The sequence below is a fragment of the Ascaphus truei genome, chromosome 1 (assembly GCF_040206685.1).
Source record: "Ascaphus truei isolate aAscTru1 chromosome 1, aAscTru1.hap1, whole genome shotgun sequence".
Lineage (NCBI taxonomy): Eukaryota > Metazoa > Chordata > Amphibia > Anura > Ascaphidae > Ascaphus > Ascaphus truei.
The window spans coordinates 482,364,009-482,387,147 of NC_134483.1; the positions used below are offsets into that span (position 1 = coordinate 482,364,009).

Genomic DNA, 23,139 nt, shown 5'->3' on the forward strand with positions numbered 1-23,139 from the left:
CACAGACACACACCAGTAACAAGGACTAATTGTAGTATAATGTAATACAATAAGTAAACTAATGTCAAAAACAAATGTTGTTCTTACTAGGAATTTATTCATTTTTTTTTTAAAGCGGGGCTGGGGCGGGACAAGGGGCGGGGCTGGGGGCGAGACTAGGGGTGGGGCATGGGGCGGGACATGGGGCGGGACATGGGGCGGGGCTAGGTGGCGAGTAGATTTTTTGTTCGGCGAGTAGATTTTTGGGTGATTTGTCGACCACTGTATATATATATATATATATATATATATATATAATACTGAGTTAAGTTATGGTGAGTAAAAAAAGTGACAAAAACCCTCCACAGGAAAGCAAATATGCAAATACAACTATATGCTCATCTGCATGTCTTAGGCAGGTCTGCAACCCCGCCTTTCCCCATCATCACCCAGCATACAGCACTTCCACTGCAGCAAGGGATTCTGGGAAATGACATGCAAATGAGCACACAGTGTCACTTTTTGCCTCAAAAACAATTTTTAACATGGTTCCCTATAGGCTTAAGCTTGCTGCATAGTGACAGCTTTGAGCACAGCCAGGGTTAAGGTGCATACCCAGAAAACCACCCACAGACAGCTGTTTCGACCTAGATGGGTCTCATCAGTGTGGGGTTGATTCTAACTGGGTATGCATGAGAGGCTATATTATATATAAAAAACAAAATGGGGCAGCCGGCACTCCCAATACCATAAACAGTTTGCGGTGCATGTCCTATACCAATAGTACGAGAAAAGTAATCCACTCCAGCAGGAGCAGACACAAGCAATCAAAGGTAAGTAAGGAAACTTGTATTCAAAAATCAACATAGCACAAACATGACCAACGTTTCGGTCCTCGTGGGACCTTCCTCAGTGTGGTGCTTGAGACTAATGGCCAGTGGATCTCTTAAATACCCCCAAATCCCCACCAAAATGACTCAACCAGAGTAGCTGATTGGTCGTGCATCAAGTCTCATGATCAGACCCAAGGTCGCTGATGTCGCACTATGCCTGTCATCAACACAGCCACATGATCCACAGGGATCAGAGTTGTGTATGCAGTACCATCAGGCCACCACTGAGTTGTATATGCAGTACCATCAGGCCGCCACTGCAAGGGAAGAAAGCGTCCTCCATAACCATGGTGCCATGCTGCTGAAGACCGTGACGCCGTGGGGTTCGTGGGTCAAGAGTCTATTGGTGCCGCAGTTGGATGAGAAGGATGAGCCTTCATCTCGTCAAGTGTAAAATATAAATTTATTGACTATAGGGTGCCCATTGACTGCCAATGTGGCTATCTGTGCCCCTGTTGAAGGCATAGATAACCGCAGTGAAAATTAGTAGATTTATTGGCTAGTGTTTGTTTTTATTTTATTGCAATGTTTTTTTATGAATCAGAAATGGGCAAAAGTGCTATTACAATATTTGGATAATATGGCTATTGCCCATTACTGTCTATGGTGGTGGTGGTGTTGGGGGAGGGGGTGTCATGGGGGTAGGGTGGATGATGGGGTATTAAGATGCCCATTGATTGCTGATGTGGATCTGTTCCCCTATTGAGGGCATAGATAACCACAATGACAATCAATGGATTTATTGTAATACAATGTGTATTTTATTTAATTGTTTTCTTATGCATCACAAATGGGCAAAAGTGCTATTAGCCGTATTTGTAGAGGGGGTGGGTCAGGGGTATAGTTGCCCTCGAGATGGTGGTTAGAACTCCCGGGTGGATAGCGGGAGATGTTAACCGTTAATTACCATAGCGGTTACTACCCTGCAAGGCAATTAAGGGGTTTCGGGCCAATAGTGTTTTAAATGTTAGTTCAACTAAGGATGAGGACAGACTTCATCCTCACAGGTGTAAGTTCTACTTTTATTTACTATAGGTTGGTTATTGATCGCTTTTGCCCATTACTGTGTGAGGTGGGGGTGGGTTGTTGTGGGTAGAGGGTGTGGGTGACGGGGGTAGTGGGGTGCCCATTGATTGACAATGTAGCTATCTGTACCCCAGTTGAGGGCATAGATAACCACACTGACAATCAATGCATTAAATGGTTAGTGTTTATTTTGATTGTACTGTAATTTTTATTTGATTTTTTTGTTATGTGCACGAATGTATATTTGATTGGGCAAAAGCGCTTTTAGCAATATTTGACTAATAGAGCTTTTGCCCCTTCCTGTGTGAGTTGGTGGTGGTGGTGGCGTGGGTTTTGATAGTAGAGGGGGTGGGTGAAGGCTGTAATTACCCCAAGGTGGATGGTCAGGCCTCCCATGTGGGTAGTGGGAGCGATCACTACCACTAAGGTAATTAAGGTGTTACTGGTATTTTAATGGTTATGTTAGTGCTGAGGAAAATTAAAAGAATGTGGGCCACCTGGGGGGCCTCCTTGGGGGATAGCGGGAAGGTTAACACGACATTACTTTAGCGCTTAGCCACTAAGATAATAAAACTCTGCTTTTATAATAATTTTACTTTTATTACATACCGTAGGATTGAAGCAGGGGTTCTCCAGAGCGGAACCGAATTACTTTCAGTTTTGTGGACAACCTGCTTCCCGAGGTACAGGCCCCAGTATGGGGTGCCAGTATCTCTTACAAGTTTAAATGCCAGAGTCATGTGACAGAGACATTTAAACTTGCGGGCAATACTGGCACCATATATGGAGGACTGTACCTCTAAAATCAAGGGGTCCCTGGACCTGAAATTAATTAGGTTTAGCTCCAGAGACCCCCTGCTTCAATCCTACTGTATTTATTACAATTAAAAATTGAATTTTACATTATAAAGAGCTGTGACGGGGAGACACAGAGAGAGGGACCGCTTCTCTCTGCTCTCTCTGCAAGGCTCTTAGCCTGGTTGGGCCCCGGTAGGATTAACGCAGCGGGAGTCCCATTCAGAAGCAGGAACCCATGCTGCCAATATCTTTATGGGTAATTCCCTCAGTGCTGGGCCATGAGGCGCTTGGGCGAGATCACAGTGCACTTTGGCCGTGGTCCACCCGCTCCAAGTGATGTGCAGGGTGAAGATGACTCATGCTACATCTGTAGTGCATGTATCTGGTGCATAAGTGTACATGGTGCATGTATTTAGTGTGTGTATGCTGCAATTATCTGTTGTATTTGATAAGTTGAATAGGGATTGTGATACCTGAGCTGGTGGGCCATGCTTGCCCTCTGCCAAAAATGTACCAGCCCACCTTTGCATAGGTATATCTATGTGTGTTACATAAGTCAATGAGGACTCTTAAAATAGATCTCTCGCTCCCTCTAATTACTTGTGAACTGAGCTGTTATTCCCAATAAGTTCAAGTTTTACCCTTACTATGGACTAGAGATAATATACTGTACAGGACACTATTTTCATTGTTCTTTGTAGCCATTTCATGTTTTTTTTCTCTTCAGAAATCATTCAAAGCAATAACTTCCCATGTTATACTGTCATTTTACAAAATCAATTTTATACACAGACACAAAAGGTTGCTTCTTACGGAGACTCGAGCACTATTTACAATATGATTAAAAATCATTCCAGTAGGGAAATGCTTTTAGCAAAAAGGTATAAGAACTTTTGCATTGTTGTGTTTTCAGATCAAAAACTACTTAGAGAAAATAAGCAATAAGCAAGCAAATAGACCAGTTTTCCCTTTTATCCAATACATTTAAATCATGTTCTCTAGTGTAAATAAATACATTTTCAGGTAGCTGTCACTGGGCCTAGAGCTTGTTTCACTCCATTCTGTACAATTTTAAAATGTTAGACTAAAGGTCACTTTTTCACATTTGGACTAAAGAGGTACCAGCGCTTTATTTAAACCGTAACAGCAGGTCAGATGAAATTTTTTAGAAAGGTTTATGGCTAATTCATGCAATATTTCATTATCAAAGCAAAGGCATGCAATAGTTACATCATCAACAGGTGTTGCCAATTATTGGAACAATTTCATTTTTCTATGTACAGTACATACAAGTAAGATTCAAAAAAGCTTTTGACCAAAATGTCATAAGAATTTGTGGGGTTTTTCAAATCGACAATTGTAATTCCTGCAAGTAGAGGAAGCACACTTGAAAGAATGAGACCATTTTAAACATATTATATTTTAATTTGCAAAGACCAAAAAATGACAAGCAATTTATTTACAGAAAACTGTACAAAAGCAAATTAAATTATGTAAAATATTTCATAAATAGAAGTGGACTAGCGTTTAATACATTTAGCTTGTTTAGCATAGCTGCGTGCATAGTGACTTATAATAAACAATGATAAATTGTTCTTTGCTTCACTATCAACATCCAAGTTGCAGAACAATAGTCAATGATTAATATAACAAACAGATCGTACCACACTGAATGCAAGTTTTCCAAATTTTCGGAAAGTTACAGCAACTGAAAGAATACCCCAGGTAACAGAGATAAAACATTCTGCTTATAGATTTGGAGCAACACATCCTCCTTCTCTTTTATATTGTTGAATCATCATTGATCATTTGAAATAGTGTATTCCTTATTCTGAAAAACATGTTAAGAATATGTGTATATTATATGGCAGTTTATAGAATTATATGTTTCTTCTAGTCACATACTGTATTCATTCCCTAGTGTAATCTTTCAGAAATAACCATCTTATATCCCATGATTGTTTTCCCTCCCCTGCATAAAAATAATGCCTACTTTTTATCTGAAACTCAGGCAGCAGGCCAGTCAGAAACCATACTGAACACAATTAAATACATACAGTATACATGGCAGTTCAGAAGGAGCAGTAGACTGCAAGACTGAGGTTCCTGACTTTATATATATATACACATGTAAAGAAGTTAAGCAGTTATGCATAAATCTAAAAATGTGTTCTAATGTACTGTAAAATGCATGCACAGTTCTTTTGAGATTCCAATACTGGATCTAAGTATGACTAATATGCAACCAAAATGGAACAGCAGCAAAAAGCAACTTAAACAAAATAATCAAATAGCTTGCAAGAAAGGACATTTGCTAAATTACTTTACTATAGTATTATATATATTTTACCATTCCTTAGGCAGTAGATTAAAATAACAACTCCACAACCTATTTTTTTTAAGCTTCCTTGCTGCCATAGGGGGCCTTCCAAGCACAGGTACATGTTGCAAACCCCTACAGCAGAAACGTGGTTAATAACATGAAATCTTTAAGACTGGTCCATTATCTGAGTTCAAAGAAGGCAATTTTCTTTTTGTACATTATTTATAATTTGTCAGAAAATAAATGCAGATGAATATAAAATTCAAAGATGTTGGGATGAGCTCAGTACCTTTTAGCATCCAAACCCAACCACCATCTTGCAATGACAACAGGTATAAAAGGCACAGTTGCATAATTTGCATTCACTTTTTATTTATGTTTTTTCTTATTTTATTTGTTTTTTTTCTTTTGTCTCATTTTTCTGCAAAATCTTTAAATATACAGAGTGGCAACAGACTTAACCTATTTAAAAATGCAAAATACTGTTTCTGTCTCATGCTAAGTGAAAATAGTTATCAACGTGTTATGATGGCTACTGTATTTGTCTCTACTAAAATTACTAGGACTATATACAATGAATGTGTATTCTTCATATTTTAGCTCTAACAAAATATATACATGTCAATGGCTTGATGATATGACTGACTTTTATATGGAGTAAAAATTGCTGAATGATTGCAGGTCGACTATATTTTATAATCTTTATGCTTCATAGTAGATTTAAAAATTGAGAGTTATGACTATCTAATACATTTTAGGCGTCATCCATGCTGCTGAAGACTGTGCAGAGGCGTCACATTGCCTTAAGGCATTGATAGAGTCCATTTTCCGTGTGCGACAGTAGGAGGGTGCGTGCGTTGCGTGAGGAATCAGTTGAAACTGATTTCTCGGCGTGACGGGCAGGTCACGTGAGCGGTTTGCCCAATGAGAGCTAACCAGCTCTGTGACGTCACAGACACGCCCCCCCGATGGCACATCTACCGTGTCCTGAAAACGTACCAGCTTCACGTGGGTGACGTCATGCATGTGCACACCTCCGCGCAGACAAATTCTGTATGGACGCAGCCTTAAGTGTATCACTAGCAAAAACATATCATCACTGAAGAAATCAGCCTTGTGTAAGTTTACCTATTTTACTACTGTTTGTCGACAGGTGACACATGCAAGAAAAATCGATGGATATAATACATAAGCATTTTATGAAGACTGTTTTTTTAACAAGTACTTACAAATTATACAACTTAGTACATCTTGAGAAGTCTCAACACTCCTGATCTCATAATTCAATACCTATCAGTCAAGAATGTTTATATTCATTTTTCATAACATGTGTCTGTACTGTATGTGTATCTATAACTACTGTACCATGCGGAAAATGAACAGGCAAAGAAAAACAAAAGCAATGTTATGGCAAAAGGGTTACCAGAAAGAAAAAAAGATGCAAGGGTGAAAACTATACTTGGACAGTGATCTATTATTTTTTTCCTATCCAATAGAATGTTGCAATGGGAACCAAAACAAAATTAGGAGTAAAACGTGCGAAAGAGGTATCTAATAATGCCTTAATGACAGGTCAGACTTTAATCCTTTGGGTGCCAGAGAGGCCATAGCACCAGAGTGCCACGGGACCTCTGGCAAAGTACAGTCCCTTTACCGCGGCGACCCTTAGGCCAGAAATGGAAGAGGGGCAGTACTCCTCTTCCATCTCCCTACAGTGCAGATCGTATCTTGTGCTAGGTGATCTCCCCTAGAAAACCAGCATGCTCCCAGTGTGCCAGATAACATATAGTGGCAACATCGTGGGGCACCCAAAGGTTTAAAGGGGCAATCCCTCCTAGGACCAAAGCAAATTAATTCCACTGATATGTTTATGGGGTCTCATCTGGTTACTTTTTTTTCTTTTATCCAAATCAGACACCTACTGTACAGTATAAGTATTTTTAAAGTTAGACTTGGGAGGGGATTGATTTTCTATGCCTGGTCCCTTTTGTGTATGCCACTGTGTGTTCAGAAAGGGCTTGATCAGCCAATGTCCCCACTCCCCATCTCCCTTAACTTTATTGGCTCTCAGATAAAGACAGGATGAGATAAGGATAAAGAAAACACAATTAAAAGCAATTTCCCATTCAGAGGCCCCTAAAAATGCAACTATCCGACTATGTTGGATTGCACCTTTAATGAATTATGTTTGCTCTCTACTTTTGCTCATCCATTGATTCGACTATTGGTCATCTTCAATTCAACTTAGCAGCTGAATTCACGATTATATAGATTAAAATGTTTTACAAATAAGTATCCTTGGTACCTGTATTTGTATTGTGATATTTTAATCACACTGTTTTGTAGTAGGTATATGTTTGCATATTCCACTTCTAGAAATGCTATAGAAGGTACATTTTTATCTCAACCTTTGTTACCTCTTTCAAATTGTACTTCTTCAATTATTGAAGTATATCCTGTCCTTTGCATATCTCACTTGAAATACTGTATTGATATTAAATAATGTAGCTCAAGATTTTGCATTAATGCACTTATTATTTTGATTAAGCGTTCTGAAGACCACATATATGATTGCAATACATTACAAATATTTGAATGATTTAAAGAGAACCATGCAATCACACCAATGTGTTCACCGAATTTGAAGGCACACCATTGATTCAGGACAATTTCCATCTTTACTTTCTAGTCTGTCCAAGTATCCTTAACACAACTTTTCTGATTTAAGAGATAATACTCACTTGGTCTAGCAATGTACGTAAATATATTACTAGCCAACAGATTCAGTCCGTTCCCTGGTGCATTTGCTTTAAACTCAACGTGTTGCATAAATAAGTTTATGGATTTTAGTGCAAAATGATAATTATCATATGTTCATACTAAAGTTTTATGGCAAGTCAAAATGCTTAAAATTGCTTGTCTTATTGCCTGATCTTTGGCCATTTTCTATTGTGATCGTTCTAAAATGATATGAATAACAGCACTGTTTATAGAACAGTTTTAAAATCAATGTGATATACTGTATACATGCTACATATATTTGTATGTGTGTATCATAACAAATAGGCCAATTCACTGACAATTCTGTTGATATCAAAAATAGTAATACAGCTAATGATTTCTTTCAAGATTAACCCCCATTACTTCAACATGACATGAGCCTTTATAGTACTGTAGCTATCAGGATTTGTTAAAACTGGTAAATGTTTTAAGATTTTATAAATGTTGATACTTTTCTGTATACCTATGATTGGTAAGGGCTTATTAAACGCTGATTGTACTGATGCATTTTGTATATACAAATGTAGCAGACGTTACCACGCCTGTTATCACACAATATCATGTTATGGCTGGGGCCATGAGATTTACTGCAGCTCTACTGAAATAAATGGAAACAGCGGCAACAAAACTCAATTTTGCAAGAAAAAGTGCATGTTACCGGGTGGGGTAACGTCTGCTACATCTGTATTTTACTGGCCTACTATCTATAAGCCATTTGACAATCAGACAACATTCTACTGCATAAGGCCAGTTAATCTGAAAGATAGTACTTACTACCAACAATTTAGTGAAAAGAATAACTGTGGAGGGGATTATACATGCACATAACAGCAATGGTTTCTACATATCACAATATAGTCAAGCAGACATGATAATTAAGTGCCTGATGTGGAGGCAAAAGTGGCAGGCAAAGCTTTTGTCTCTTTGGTTGCCCCCTCATTTTTCTGAGTTATATTGTTATGATTTTAAAGTTGCCTTATTTCCTTGCTCGTTTGACATGAAAGACCCTGTTGCTTAAAATAGCTTACAGATAAACTTCTCTTCTAGTTAACGTATTGACGGGGGATGGCTTGTATTCCCCTGTTTGTGTCAGGGGAATATCCTCTGGATTGGCTTCCTCACTTTTGCTGTATGTAGCTGCACTGAAGGTCTCATAGGATGATGTCAACTTTTTGTTAAGGAGATTCCTGTTGCGATCACCCATGAGAGAGACTTCACCATTAGCCAACTTTTCTTGGCTGTCTCGTTCATCAACTGGCATGAATGTGGAGAGTTTTGGCTGGTTCTTCTGCTTCCTTTCAGGAGAAGTACGGACTGGCATCCAGCAGGAGTCAGAATGGCCATATTCATCGCAATCCCTGGTACACTTTCCAGTCAGGGCTACATCTGGCAAAGGTCTTGAATCTGAAAGTGAAAATAACAACTGTTTAGATTATTATTGAAAATGGTTTTTCAGCTAAAATCTATTTAACTTTTTCTTAAAAGAAATAATTTTACAGAGAGATGTATGTAGTTTTAAATTTTCTGTCTTGTCAGACTAATAGTTGCTGTCCAGTTACATTAGCAGTAATGCAGACTTTCTATTTTTTGTACATGAATTTCCTATATTAAGAAGTAAATACTGTAGTGGCATATTTAAGGCCCAGACACACTAAACCCTGTAAGATCAGGACAAATAACATGGCCATACGTAAATTAGGAATGGCCGTCATTTTACGGCGTAGTCACAAAATAGATTATTTGCTAATATAACATCCATACTAGAGTTCATTAGATTAGGGTTAACAGCATTTTATTTTAGGATAACAATAGGCTACCCTCAGCCAGACAATAAAATAGGACTTTTAGAGGACAGAACAGGGAAATAATGCAGGGATATAAATCTACAATATGTTATGCAAGTGATATCTAAACCTGGCGTTGCTGCAGTCACACAATAAAATAGGGTGTTTGCCCTATTTCAGTGACTAGATGGGATTAAAACCAAGTTTAGGTATGGATTAAATAATGTAACTTTATTTTTTGGCATTAAAATCACTGGAGCTTTGTGAGCAGATTATTCTTAAACTAGCGTCTCCTTTGCATGTCATTTGCATCAGGTTTTTATTGCATCATGATTTTAAGATAAGTTAACGTTTTGTTACTTTATTTAGTGAGTATATCATTACTATCATAAAATGATGCATCTTTAAGTGATAATCTTTAAGTGAGAACTATAGTTAGACTATAGTTTGACTAGAGGTGGACTGGGGACTGCATCTTCTGCAAACTCTTCTACACAAGACAACAAACGGTGAGCTAACCTGACCACACTATGATCCCATGCTTGTTATCCAGCACACTTAACCCCACCCCAACACCTTTTTTTTTACTGTAGCCTCTCCCAACACTGACTGCACAAAACTGCCACCCACCCCTCTCAAACCCTGAATAGGCCCTAGCATTGTAATGTAGCAAAACATTTTTATAAGGAAAAGGCACAACTCTGCTGTTTAGTCTGCACACACTTACTTGGCTCACAACAGCTTCATGCAACATTACCGACATCTGAGATAATGAACCTGCTATGTATCTCAACTTTGTTCTTTCTTGTGGCCTCATGGAAATGTTACTCTCTCTATCCATTACAATCCCGTCCCTCCTGGCCCACAACCAACATCACCATACACCCTGGATTACTCAAAAGCATCTACTGAATGTTAGTGGAGGACTCTGAAAACAAGCACACCAACCACCACTCACTCCAATGGCAAACATCACAAATTTACAACTTGCAAACAACTACTCAAATTTCTACTCATACTATTACTCTCTTTAACAGGTGATATTGAACGTAATCAAGGCCCTCCCTTTTCAACTCTGTCCCATACCCCTGAGAATACTCCCTTCAAATTCCAAAAAGGTCTATCCAGAGCCTGATGCCCACTCCCTTCAAATTCCAAAAAGGTCTATCCAGAGCCTGATGCCCAAACTGGATGAACTAAGGGCATGGTGCCTTATGCATAAACCCAAAGCCATCGTTCTCACAGAAACAGGGCTAACTTCTAAAACCCTTGACGCAAATATCGCCATTCAGGGATACTCCATTTCCAGGAAATATAGGTCAAAGAGAGGAGGAGCGGTGTTATTTTATATTGCAGACACATTACAATTTACACTGTTAAATTGCCCCCCATGCCTACTCTCTTTTGAAATCCTAGTTGGCAAAATATGCCTCCCCTTTTCTAAGCCCGTCTTGCTTGCTGGCATCTACCACCCCCCCTAAAGCCCCTCTACAGTCCCTAACTGATATACCCAGTTTCTTGGCTCCATCTCCTCTCTGAATGAGAAGAATGAGCTGCTAGTTCTTGGGGATTTCAACTACAATTGGCTCGACCCTAAAAATCACAAAATCCTGATACAACTCAAGTCACTTAACCTAATGCAACTCATTTCACAACCCACATGGACAAACCTGAAATCTCACAACCATTCCTTGCTAGACTGGATTCTCTTCTCAAATCCCATCAGAGTCCAATCCTCAGCATCCTTCATGACATTTTCAGTGACCATTCAAAAGTGTAGTGTGTTAGGAAAATTAAACCACCCAATCAAGCCCTAAAGTTCTCCACACTAGAACATTTAGAAACTTTAACCCACAACAGTTTCTGGTTGACCTTACCAACTGCCCCTGGTACAGAATTGACTTAACTCCCAACCCTGATTCTGCACTCGACTATTTCCAATTCGAGTTCTTTAAACTTTGTGATACCCATGCTCCACTACTCAGAATAAGAGTATGGGGGCCCACCTTCCGTGGGTTACAACTGACCTTATAGCACTCTACCATCAAAGGGATACCTTGTGTAAAAGCTACAAAGTAATGGCACTACCAAGGATCTTAATAACTACAGATGCCTGCGGAATATATGCACAAGGCAAAAAAGACATGCATCATGTTGCTGGCTACTCGCCCATTTTGAGAATTTTTCTATCACAGGTAATCAAGGCTTTCTGATAGCAACGCTCAAAAAACAGGTGGTGAAAACGGCACAGCAAATTTTTTTATGAAGGCTTATAACATAATGTAAACTCCTTTATCTGGCAAAAGTTTTTAGAAATTCTTTGTACTTATGTTATGGTATTGTATATGAGATTTTGTGACAGATTTGGTCCTCTTTTATATCTGAAAAGGGACACTTGGTTATGTTAAAAGTTCATATACAAATGATTAAGGATCACACAGAGAGCCCCTAAACGTGGAAAAACTTTTTTTAATAGTAGACAGTGGCAATAATAGTAACAAGATGTGTAATTACAAGAAGTATTCTTTTAAACACCATATAAGATAAATCTGTGGGTTACCCCAGTGGTGGGTCTATCCTCCTGGGGTATCCTACTGATTTCTCTAGTATGCTATTTTTAAGAATGCTTCTGGTAATTGCACATCTATTGCTATTATTGTCACTATCTACTATTAAAAAAAGTTTTACACTATTAGAGGCTCTCTGTGTGTTCTTCTACTCCCTTTCTAACTGTCCTCTTACAACTCAGACTATCACAATCTTTTCATAGGATTCTAAGTGATAATGCCGAAAAACAGTATCCTACAATAACACGCCAGCGCATGGCTGCATCTGCACAATATGTACGAGGTTGTACACAAATATATTTTTTGAAAACATTGAAGAATTTGCATACTGGCATGAAAATATTATTACAACATGTAATGAAAAAGTCTAATATATAAAATATAGATTTCTGTCATTCAAATGCAACTTGTGAAAGTGCGCTGGCTATATCAGTAAGTGATAAACATATTTGCTGATACTACGGTTATTATGGATCCAAGCCCACTGTAGCACGTGAGTAGGTTCATGTAGAATAAACCCGTCCCCTTTAAAGCACACCAAGTCCTTCTATTTTCTTTAATTTAATTGGGTGAGGTTGACAAAAATAGAAAAGCACTTGCATGTAGTTTTTGTGGTAGGAAGTGGCTCTTGTGAGGGGAAGGTAAAAAGGAATCCCTTTCTAGGGCTTTGGCCCCGCTAGCGCTGACCGCGGACATGCTTGAGAGCGGTGATGTCACCAGCTCTCCAAGCATGAATGCTGGGTGTCCTGGCTATTTTGCAAGCATGTGGGGGGGGGGCGTTGTGGGCAAGTTGAGCGCACTTGAAAGTTAATTTTTTTGTTAACTCAAGTGCCTAGCTTGAGCGAGCGTGAGCCGCGTGAGCAGGGACATGCACATATACATTGATGTAATTAAAAGCGGGAAGCATCGCGCGCTCAGCATGCTCAGCGCCAGCGGGGACGCAGCTTTATAGACATTCCAGCCGTGCGGAGGCGCGCGGAGGCTGAGGGAAAGCAGGTGCTTTCCCTGGCCTTAGTATGCGCGCCATCCGGGGGCGTGTCTATGGGCGGGCCAGTGACTTCACGGAGCTGGTTCGCCCTCATTGGGCGAACTGCTCACGTGACCGCCCTATCGCATGCGCCCGCACGCTGTATAGACGTGATCACTGCCTTTAGGCAGTCTGATCGCTCAGCGTGCGGACACGTCTGCACGCTCAGTGTGCGGACACATCCGCGCGTTCTGCCCCTGTATGGATGCAGCCTATGGGTGCAGTGGAAGATTCAGCTACTCACTGTGTCTGCTGATAAGAGAAAGCACACTTTCCTTTCCAGCCAGGATAAGCCAAAGGGGCATACTATTAAACAGAGAAAGGCAGGGGGAGAGGGCTAGACCAACTCAAGCTATGAGCAGTGAGAGGTTTCCAAGGCAACTGGCTGGTGGCTTGTGGAAAGGTTATATTGTAACAACAATGTTGCCACTACACAGCAGCACTGGCTGCTTCAGAACAGGGAAAATGCATTTTTCACTGGGGAGAGCTGGAAGCCTGAGAGCAGAAAAAATACACAGAAAATACACAGAAAATATACAATCCTGTTCCAGGACAACGGTTATTATATGCAGGCTAATGAATAGGAACAGATTAGCATACATGCACAGTTACAGTAAGTCCCCAAACTGCCTACTGGTGCTAGAAAAAAACATTTCTGGTTATCTGTGAGGGTCCAGGAGAGATGAGCTTCCGCAATGTTATGGGAACAGGACAGGCTTTAGGGGATCCTCAGGTTCTCTTCATAGGTGACAGCGCCTCTAGTCACAGCAGGCTCCAGCAGAGCTGGAGGCAGTCTCCGCAATGACAATCTTTTCTCCTACACTTCTGCCCAATAGACACTATCTCAGGCAGAAGTATATATAAAAGGGATCTTTATTGATGCAGCCAATGCAGGTGTTATCACAGCGTTTGCATCATAGTGGAGAATGGGTGCCAGACCCCTGGATGGTGCTGGCCAGCAGGAAATTTTGAGGCCTTGTGCTCTGCACAGATCTTGGCGCCTCAGGAGGGGTTGAACTCCTCTCTCTTTCCCGGCTGGGAAGAACCACTTCCTTACCCTAGGAGGGGAATGACCAACTGACTCTATAATTTGGAATGCATCCTCCCCAATACAGAAAGGAGAGGGCACAGGGTCTGCACCATGATTGGCTTCACACAGACCCAGTGTCATCACCTCTCCTGCCACTCAGGGCGGCTGCATGAGGGGGGGTAAACCCCACAGGGTAGCCTGTCACTGCCTGCAGCTACTAGGGCTTACGTAACAGGAGGGCAGAAAGATAGTCTTGACCAGTAATGGCTATACTCTCCCCTAGGTGGAAATTCCCATGTCCTCACTTGGATCCAATTTGGGCACCATCCAGTAACCTGGAACCTGCAATATAGAACAGGTTACAACAGATGTATCAACATAACCATATATAGTACACAGATGACTAACCCATATCATCCACTGGTTTACAGCAATGATGAGGAAGTAACCATTCTTCCAACTGGAAGAAGAATAAGATCCTTAGTTATAATATTTGGGGTCGGGCTTCTTTACTACCCGTGAAACACATGTGCAAATAATGAATAAAGAAATGCTGCTCAGAACCCTTGGAAGGATGGTTCACAGGAATCCCTCTTGCTGGAACGTGTGGAAGTTGAAGGGGAGCGCAACTCAATCAATGGTTATATGTGAAATGAAAGAAGACACAAAATAGTGCAACAATGTCTTAGAGGAATATTTCAATTTCTGCAGACTTCTATAAAATCTGGACTCACATTTCTTCTGAAAAAATCACGCATGTAGCCCAAACTCTGATGGGCAGTGGTGGTGAGATAGGTGGGTATTAATAACCTCTTTCTGTGCTTCGTAGTCTTGGGGATAGACATGCTCACTGTGACTGCATGTCACTCAGAATGAGAGGCAACCAACCATGCGTGGGGAAACGAAAAAGTCAAACATAGTGTGTACCAATAAAAGTATAACACTTTCTGCTGAGGATTTGTAGGTCAAAGCAACTATTTTGGGCTTCCAATGTGACTCACCTCCCAAATTAAGGACATTCTAAGTTTCCCTCGGCTGTCCAGCAAATCTGTTAGAGCCGGAGCGGGGGGGGGAGGGGTGGCGTGGCTACTAATGGAGGGGATGTGGCTATTAAGGGAGGGGGCATGTCCTTGCCTGGATCAGGGCTGTGTGTGTCTCTGTGTGTGTGTGATGTGAGATGTGTGGGGGAGATGCGGCAGCTGGGAGGGAGCGGGGGAGATGTGCCAGCGGGGGGAGATGTGCCAGCTAGTGGGGGGAGATGTGCCAGCGGTGGGGGGGAGATGTGACAGCTAGTAGGGGGAAATGTACCAGCAGGGCGGGGGGTGCGGGGAGATGTGCCGGCAGTGAGGGGACATGCCACAGCAGCACGGGGAGATGTGCCGCCGGGGGGAGGGGGCAGGGACATGTTCTGGCAGCAGGGGGAGACACACACACAGACAGACACACAGACATATAAACACACAGACAGACAAACAAACACAGACACACAGAGACACACACAGAGACAAATCTAACCCCACACTACATCCAGAAGCGGGGGGAGGGGGGCCCGGGGAGATGTGCCGGCAGTGGGTGGGGAGGGGACATGTATTCTATATTACATTCCCCGGCTGAAGCTGGGCACAAAACCTAGTAATTTCTGCAGACTTCTATAAAATCTGGACTCACATTTCTTCTGAAAAAATCACGCATGTAGCCCAAACTCTGATGGGCAGTGGTGGTGAGATAGGTGGGTATTAATAACCTCTTTCTGTGCTTCGTAGTCTTGGGGATAGACATGCTCACTGTGACTGCATGTCACTCAGAATGAGAGGCAACCAACCATGCGTGGGGAAACGAAAAAGTCAAACATAGTGTGTACCAATAAAAGTATAACACTTTCTGCTGAGGATTTGTAGGTCAAAGCAACTATTTTGGGCTTCCAATGTGACTCACCTCCCAAATTAAGGACATTCTAAGTTTCCCTCGGCTGTCCAGCAAATCTGTTAGAGCCGGAGCGGGGGGGGGAGGGGTGGCGTGGCTACTAATGGAGGGGATGTGGCTATTAAGGGAGGGGGCATGTCCTTGCCTGGATCAGGGCTGTGTGTGTCTCTGTGTGTGTGTGATGTGAGATGTGTGGGGGAGATGCGGCAGCTGGGAGGGAGCGGGGGAGATGTGCCAGCGGGGGGAGATGTGCCAGCTAGTGGGAGGAGATGTACCAGCGGTGGGGGGGAGATGTGCCAGCTAGTAGGGGGAAATGTACCAGCAGGGCGGGGGGTGCGGGGAGATGTGCCGGCAGTGAGGGGACATGCCACAGCAGCACGGGGAGATGTGCTGCCGGGGGGAGGGGGCAGGGACATGTTCTGGCAGCAGGGGGAGACACACACACAGACAGACACACAGACATATAAACACACAGACAGACAAACAAACACAGACACACAGAGACACACACAGAGACAAATCTAACCCCACACTACATCCAGAAGCGGGGGGAGGGGGGCCCGGGGAGATGTGCCGGCAGTGGGTGGGGAGGGGACATGTATTCTATATTACATTCCCCGGCTGAAGCTGGGCACAAAACCTAGTCATTAATAAATCTCTGCTCAGAGGTCTTAGCTTATAGATTTTCCAACAGAGCCTGCTTGAGCCAATCATGACGGTTGGTTTCTATTCCATCCATGATCGGCTAAGGTACATATGGAAAGGTATAAGCCATGAGACTGACAGTACCGATGTAAGATAGCCCTGTCAGTTCTACTGAACTTTAAGATTTTACGGTCAGCTCCTTGACCACGCAGCACCCAAAAATTTGGCTCACAGTGTTCTACCTCATGATTGAATATGGAGGATCCCCTAGGTACTCTTACCCCTAAATTAATCTCGCCCACCCTCTTACGAAGGGCTTCAGCCATTTCTTCAGAGGACAGCTGACCTTCCTCTCACCAGTGATCCACAATAGGACCATCCACGAGCAGACGCCGGGTTCTATTTAAACTGGCGGTGTAGCCCAGAAACATTTGTTACCCAAGAGAATTGCTTACAGGTTGCTTACCGGATGCTTTTGTTTACAGGCTTCACAAACAGTCTTTTGAAGTAGATTCTCTATCTTTACCTGAATAAACATTCCAGGAGAAGATATTGACAAACAAAAGACTTCACACCCTGTCAAAACATCTCTTGTTGATTATCAGGGACTTCAAAAGACAATACTTTGTTTCCTGAATTACCATATAGACCCCTTATAGAAATAGCTGATATATTCCAATCTGGATGTTGACCTTTACAATACATTTATTGATAGATTTGGTATTTCTAGGGTTTTCCCACCATCTTAAAAGATAAAAACACAATTTGGTTTAAGCACACATCCTCAACCAATCAGAACATCTACATGTTAGCGATGAGGGTAGAAAACTAATTTAAACTAGACAGAATGTTAGTAAGTTAGTTAGGAGAGGAGAGAGGAGAAAAGGGAGAGAAAGAGAAGCAGAGCTCAGAAGGTAAGTATGATCATAATTCTTGTGCACTTGTAAATCTGTATATACCTGTGTTTTATAACAATGTATTGTTAGGTCGGATGTACTGTATTGTATTGTTTTGTTAGGTCTGTAATAAGTACAAACCTTATAAGGAAGTATATGTAGTATTACTGTGTAAGTCTTATATTAAGTTTATATATTTGGATCGATTCTCTGTCGTGTCATAACTCTTATAAACCAAAGGGCATGCATGTGTGAATGTGTTTCCTATTGGAACCCATATCTACACATTCATCTCCCTAAATAATAGTTTGCCATATAATTATATTATTATAAGCCAGCAATACACTATAAGTTCATCTATATTTCTATTTCTGGATAAGGCTAAACATTAGAGGTAATACATTGGATCCCACCACTTAAGGGGTTCCCTGATCTGATGTTCTAAGTGTGGGACTACTGGACCTTGTGTCCATCTGGGAGGACACACCAGACGTAGCTGATTGTTGGGACAAGGATGACTCCCTAAACCACCTGAATGACCCCGGGGAATTACTGTAGCTACCAGTATCCGGTTTGCATAGGGTATTTCTCCCTCAGAGTCATCATCTGACTACACATCTCTTCCACCAAAACTCAAGTCTCTGAGATCTGTTGACATGCCAGGGGACAGATTATCACTGGGAAACTTGGTTAAAACCCAGATGGGGTCAGCAGGGTCAGAACTAGTGACGATGGTGCTAACAGAAGCACTGGGAACAGAAACAGCAGTGTCCTGAACAGGGTTGACATGGGCCAAAACAATGGAACTAGGGGCCTAGGATGGTCCCAGACATAGCGTACTGGGTTAGGCTTACTCTTACTCCCAGATGACGGTGTTGGGATGGATACAGGGACTGGTGACGGGGCATGGGCAACTGGGGCCGGTGAGCTGGACCTATCAATGTCCATGACCAGTCCAGTATTATCAAGCTTAGGCCGGCCATGACCCCAAGGAGATGGTACGGGGGCAGTTGTGAAGGATCCACAGGTCCGACGACCTCTTCCCCAGAGCGGGGTCTGCGGTGGGGCAGGGGCAATTGTGTACTGTCCGGCAGTCACCCCAGGAAGTCCTGTCTCATGCTCCACAGCTGCCATCATGACGACGTAATTTTGAATGGCTACCCTCGCAAGAGCCCAAGGCAGGCACAAGTTCAACAGCGGCGATGACGTCACATCCAGCGGTGCCAGAAGTGCATCACCCCATGGCACACCAAACAGGGCTCTGCCTGGCTCCTCATCTGGTAAGGCCGTAGCAGACTCCTGTTGGGCGGAAGAAGTAGGAGCCACACCCAGCTGAAGGTAGGAGATGTCATCTGGTTCAACAGTCTCCTCAGCGGGTGGGTCTTTAGCAGTGTGACATCTTCCTCAGGCGTGGGGCTCCTCCGGAGTTCCGGCAGCACCACAGCCTTCAGGACGGACGTCCATGGATCTAGACTCGGTCGCAGGACAAAGGTTGGTGAAGATCTTTCCCTTGCAGGTGCCTGGCAGCTTGCTTCTCCATCAGAAGGGGAGGGTAAGTACACCTCCTCCGGGCTGCGATGTTGGGGCGCCTTGCTCCCCCTAGCAGCAATTGGCATGGAGCAGGGGGACCTCCAGTGCCACCAGGGGAAGCGCACCCAACACCCCTGGGGCAGTCGGCTCACCTTCCATATGCACCGACACCGGTTCCGGTCCTGGAACTGTCGGAACTTGGACCACGGGAGTCGTCTCGGCCACAGGAACATTGGGGCATGGTTGAGCAGGTAACAGGGCACACGGGCCCACAGATGGGCCTGAGAGGTATAAGTTGGCACAGGCCGCATCCTACGATAGCAGAGCCCATTCGTAGGCTGGAAGTGACATGTTCCCTGAAGAAGTAGTTAATTCTACGAAACTAGTTGGATGTAACATTCTATTGCCTTATATCTGCTTACATTGGCCTTTGTCTATGTGTTGGCCTGTCCTGTTTTTATTTCATCCTGTGTGCTGTTTTGGACACTTGTGAGAGACTCTGTAAGACTGTTCAAACTTCCCTATTGAATCCACCACTGCTGTGAAGACAGCAGCAAGCTGCGTTTTAACCTCTCTGCAGAGGATACACCTGCCAAGGTACAGGAGCAGCTTCATATCGGCTAGGAAGCAGGAGCGATTTCACCGAGCCCCAGTACCAGCTGCTGAACCTGGCTGCATGAAGGGAAATCCCCTTGGGAGTGAAAAGACTGACGTCCTGCCCCAGAATCAACTGAGCTGCAGCAGCAGAGGGAAGCAAGCACCTGAATCTACAGCTAACAGCCGAGTGGTAAACAGTGTGATACACACTACATGCCTTTTACCAACCTTTTTTATGTACGCAGATATATTACACCCTTTTTAAATCTATAATATATTGTTGAATTTGCTTCACTATTTGGCGTTGTGCGCTGTTTTCTTTTGTTTCCCTTCTCTTACATGGGTGTAGGACAGACTGCAGGGGCCGCACCGAATGGCATGGAGGCTCGGTCTATCGGCTGGAACACAGGGAAAGTGGTACAGGGCTGGCAGGCCGCATGTACAGGGCCCCGCAGTGCTGGCACCGCGAGGTAGGACTGACATCGCCCCCTGGAAGCCAGCAGTTGGGGCACACGCACCGCAAGTGGTGTTGCCCATAGATGGTGACTACGAGGTAGCCTCCTGGCAGATAATAATTTGTTAGCTCTAACATTACTTTAGATGAGGTAGAATAGTAGCTAAGCAAGGCAGCTCTTCTCTCTCTCACAGCTCCGCAGAACTAAAGTGGTGAACTCCTCCCATGAAAAAGGCAGAATCCTGGATTGGTTCGTGAATGTTGCCTCTCCCCTAGGTGGAACACAGAGTAGGGGCAGGGTGGACCAAGGAGTGACCTGGCTCCGGCTGAGCCAGTCACAGTGAAGGGCGGTTTCATCTTTTGCCGCCGACTGCATGCAACTGTTTTGCAAAACTCGTAGCTTGCTTTTGCAAACCTATCCAGTGGGTTCGGCGGGAATGCCATATTGTTTGCACAGTACACGCGGTGGACTCCATTTTGGAGTACACAGCAAAGTCCACTGAAATAAAGGTACACTGGGTCCCTGGTGACGAGCCAGATGCGAGGTTCACGCTCCCTGGATTTCCCATCAGGGTGCGCCCCAACTAGCACAGTTCATTGTGCACAGGTTCACAGGGTCCCATCAACAACTGAAAGGGCCAGTCCCTGTTTCGAATATAATGAAGGGTACACGATCCCTGGTAACATGCCATTAGGGTGTGCCCCAACACAGTCTTTCTGTTCAGCGAGGGTCTAGGCTAGCCCCCTCCCTGGTGTTGCATCAGCTAGAGGCTCCCCCCTTCCTTAACGTAGATGGTGCCCAGGGTCCCTGGTGGAGTATCAGGGGCCTGGCCCCGGCCTCTTTCACTGCCAGCTGCACTGTCCTGAAAACCCTGCCCTATTGCTGCATCTCAGCAGTGCCTCCAATTGTAGCACTATTACCCCCCACCTCCCCCGGGAGATCTTGCCTAGACTACAGGTCAGTGTGGTTCTGGTTACCTGTGAGGGTCCAGGAGAGATTAGCTTCCTCGATGTTATGGGGCACAGGACAGGCTTTAGGTGATCCTCCGGTTCTCTTCATTGGTGACAGCGCCTCCAGTCACAGTAGGCTCCAGCAGTCCCCGCCATGACAGTCTTTTCTCCTATTCTTCTGCCCAATAGACTGCTACTCAGGCGCCAAATTCTCCTGCTCAGAGATATAGATACTATTTGCACGCTTGGAGCATGCCAGTCGGAGCTGAGACATCAGAGGGGTAGGGTGTGTATATGCAGGGTGTCAGTGGCCCCTGCACTAGGCCTGAGACACCCCAGCTAGGCCCCGTCTCCCACATAGCTTGTGGTTGCGCTAGCAAATTGCCCCGCTTAGCACCATCAATTCAGGTATACAGCTAGGACGCGGCTGCGGACTGACGCTTCAGTGGTCTGGGACAAGACTACCCTCTTGAGAGACTCTAACACTTGGACACTACTGCCGGACACCACACAACGCGGAGGCGGACTTGTCGCTGACGGCGTGGGACCCTACGGCCTTCATCTGCAGTCTGCTTTACTGGGTGCCAGAGCACCCGGCAGGTACAACAAGTGCACCAACTGTACACACTTTAGTAGGGCAGCGCTGTCTCACACACTTGGATGGGAATTGCTACTTGTGGACACAAGGGTGGTTGGGTGCCCAAGGGCCCCTCAGGACTTTGGGGGACTATCTATCCAGGTGTGGACACAGTGTGGAAGGTACTGGAGGGTAAGGCCGTGCGTGGCCTAAGTGGTGGGATTGTACTTTGTGATTGTTCTATTGCATACAGTAAAACTGTTACTCTTAGCAGTGTCTGTTTTATTGCATGGGGTCCTGTAACGGGGTTATCCCACATAGTAGGATCTGTACAGGTGGAGGAGCTGTCACCAGACAGATCAGACACGCCCCAGGCTCCCAGCAGCGGAGGCTCAGCCCTCCTGTGAGCCACAGGTAACGCACCACACACACGTAGCCGCCATATCTCCCAGGGGGTGGGGGAAAGTGCGCTACACTTATAACATATTAATTCCTCTTAAAAAGCCATATTATAAAAACAAGCACAACAAGTACAATCTATCATCTAGCTTCCTGCTTTTGTTATAAAATTAAAAGTATGGCTTTCTGAAAATGTATGTTTAACATTACATGTATGAATATTGGATAATCCATACATAGTTGCAACTTGATCATACTAGTCATAACTTGTCCAATTAATACGCATGTTTCAGAAATAGTGGGCTAACAACATATTTCAGTTTGGCCTACAGTAAATATTAGAACTAGTTACTTATTCCTGCAGGGTCATTGCCAATTCTGCAAATATCATCCTTATACAGTAAATTGGAAAACACTTTACCACATAATCCACTTTAGATTTGCACATTGTATGGTGCCTGCTTGTTTTCTTGTTTGTGGCTGCTCAATGATAACAGTCCTCCAAATAAAAGTGAGGTTCTCTGTACCTATTCCTTCCAATAAAGGAAATTACCAATATTTGGGAAGGGAATTAGTTCAACTACTTATTTATTTTAAAATTAGACATAACATATTTTACTGGCTGTAAAACAGCACCAAATTCTAGACTGCAAATCCTTTAACTTGTATGTCTTTTTTTATACTATTTTGGGGGGAAAATTAAGATTCATATTCAGAGGAAACAGGCACAGAAAATAAAGAAGAGGGGATGGGGGAAATAGAACACCACATTGATTGGAATGATTAAAAATCCTACCACTAAATAAGTAAATGTTGTAAGACATTTAACACACATATTTTGAACACCCAAATCATTTCTCTTTTAACGTTCTAAACCTTTAAATAATTTGGGATACATTTTCTGAAATACTACAGCTGTACTATAAAGTATAGAATGCCTGTCTAGTACACTATGTTGC

General features: G+C 43.4%; 1 protein-coding gene across 3 annotated transcripts in view; it reads right to left on the reverse strand.

The window, feature by feature from the left end:
- Positions 1–4,100: 4,100 nt before the first annotated feature.
- The window catches only part of PCDH7 (protocadherin 7), a 689,933-nt gene continuing 670,894 nt past the window's right edge, over positions 4,101–23,139 (reverse strand). For all 3 annotated transcript variants that reach the window (XM_075568120.1, XM_075568109.1, XM_075568129.1), the window contains exon 3: positions 4,101–9,204. In XM_075568120.1, the coding sequence (XP_075424235.1) occupies positions 8,825–9,204 (380 nt within the window). In that variant the 3' untranslated portion in view covers positions 4,101–8,824. The remainder of the gene's footprint in view (positions 9,205–23,139) is intronic.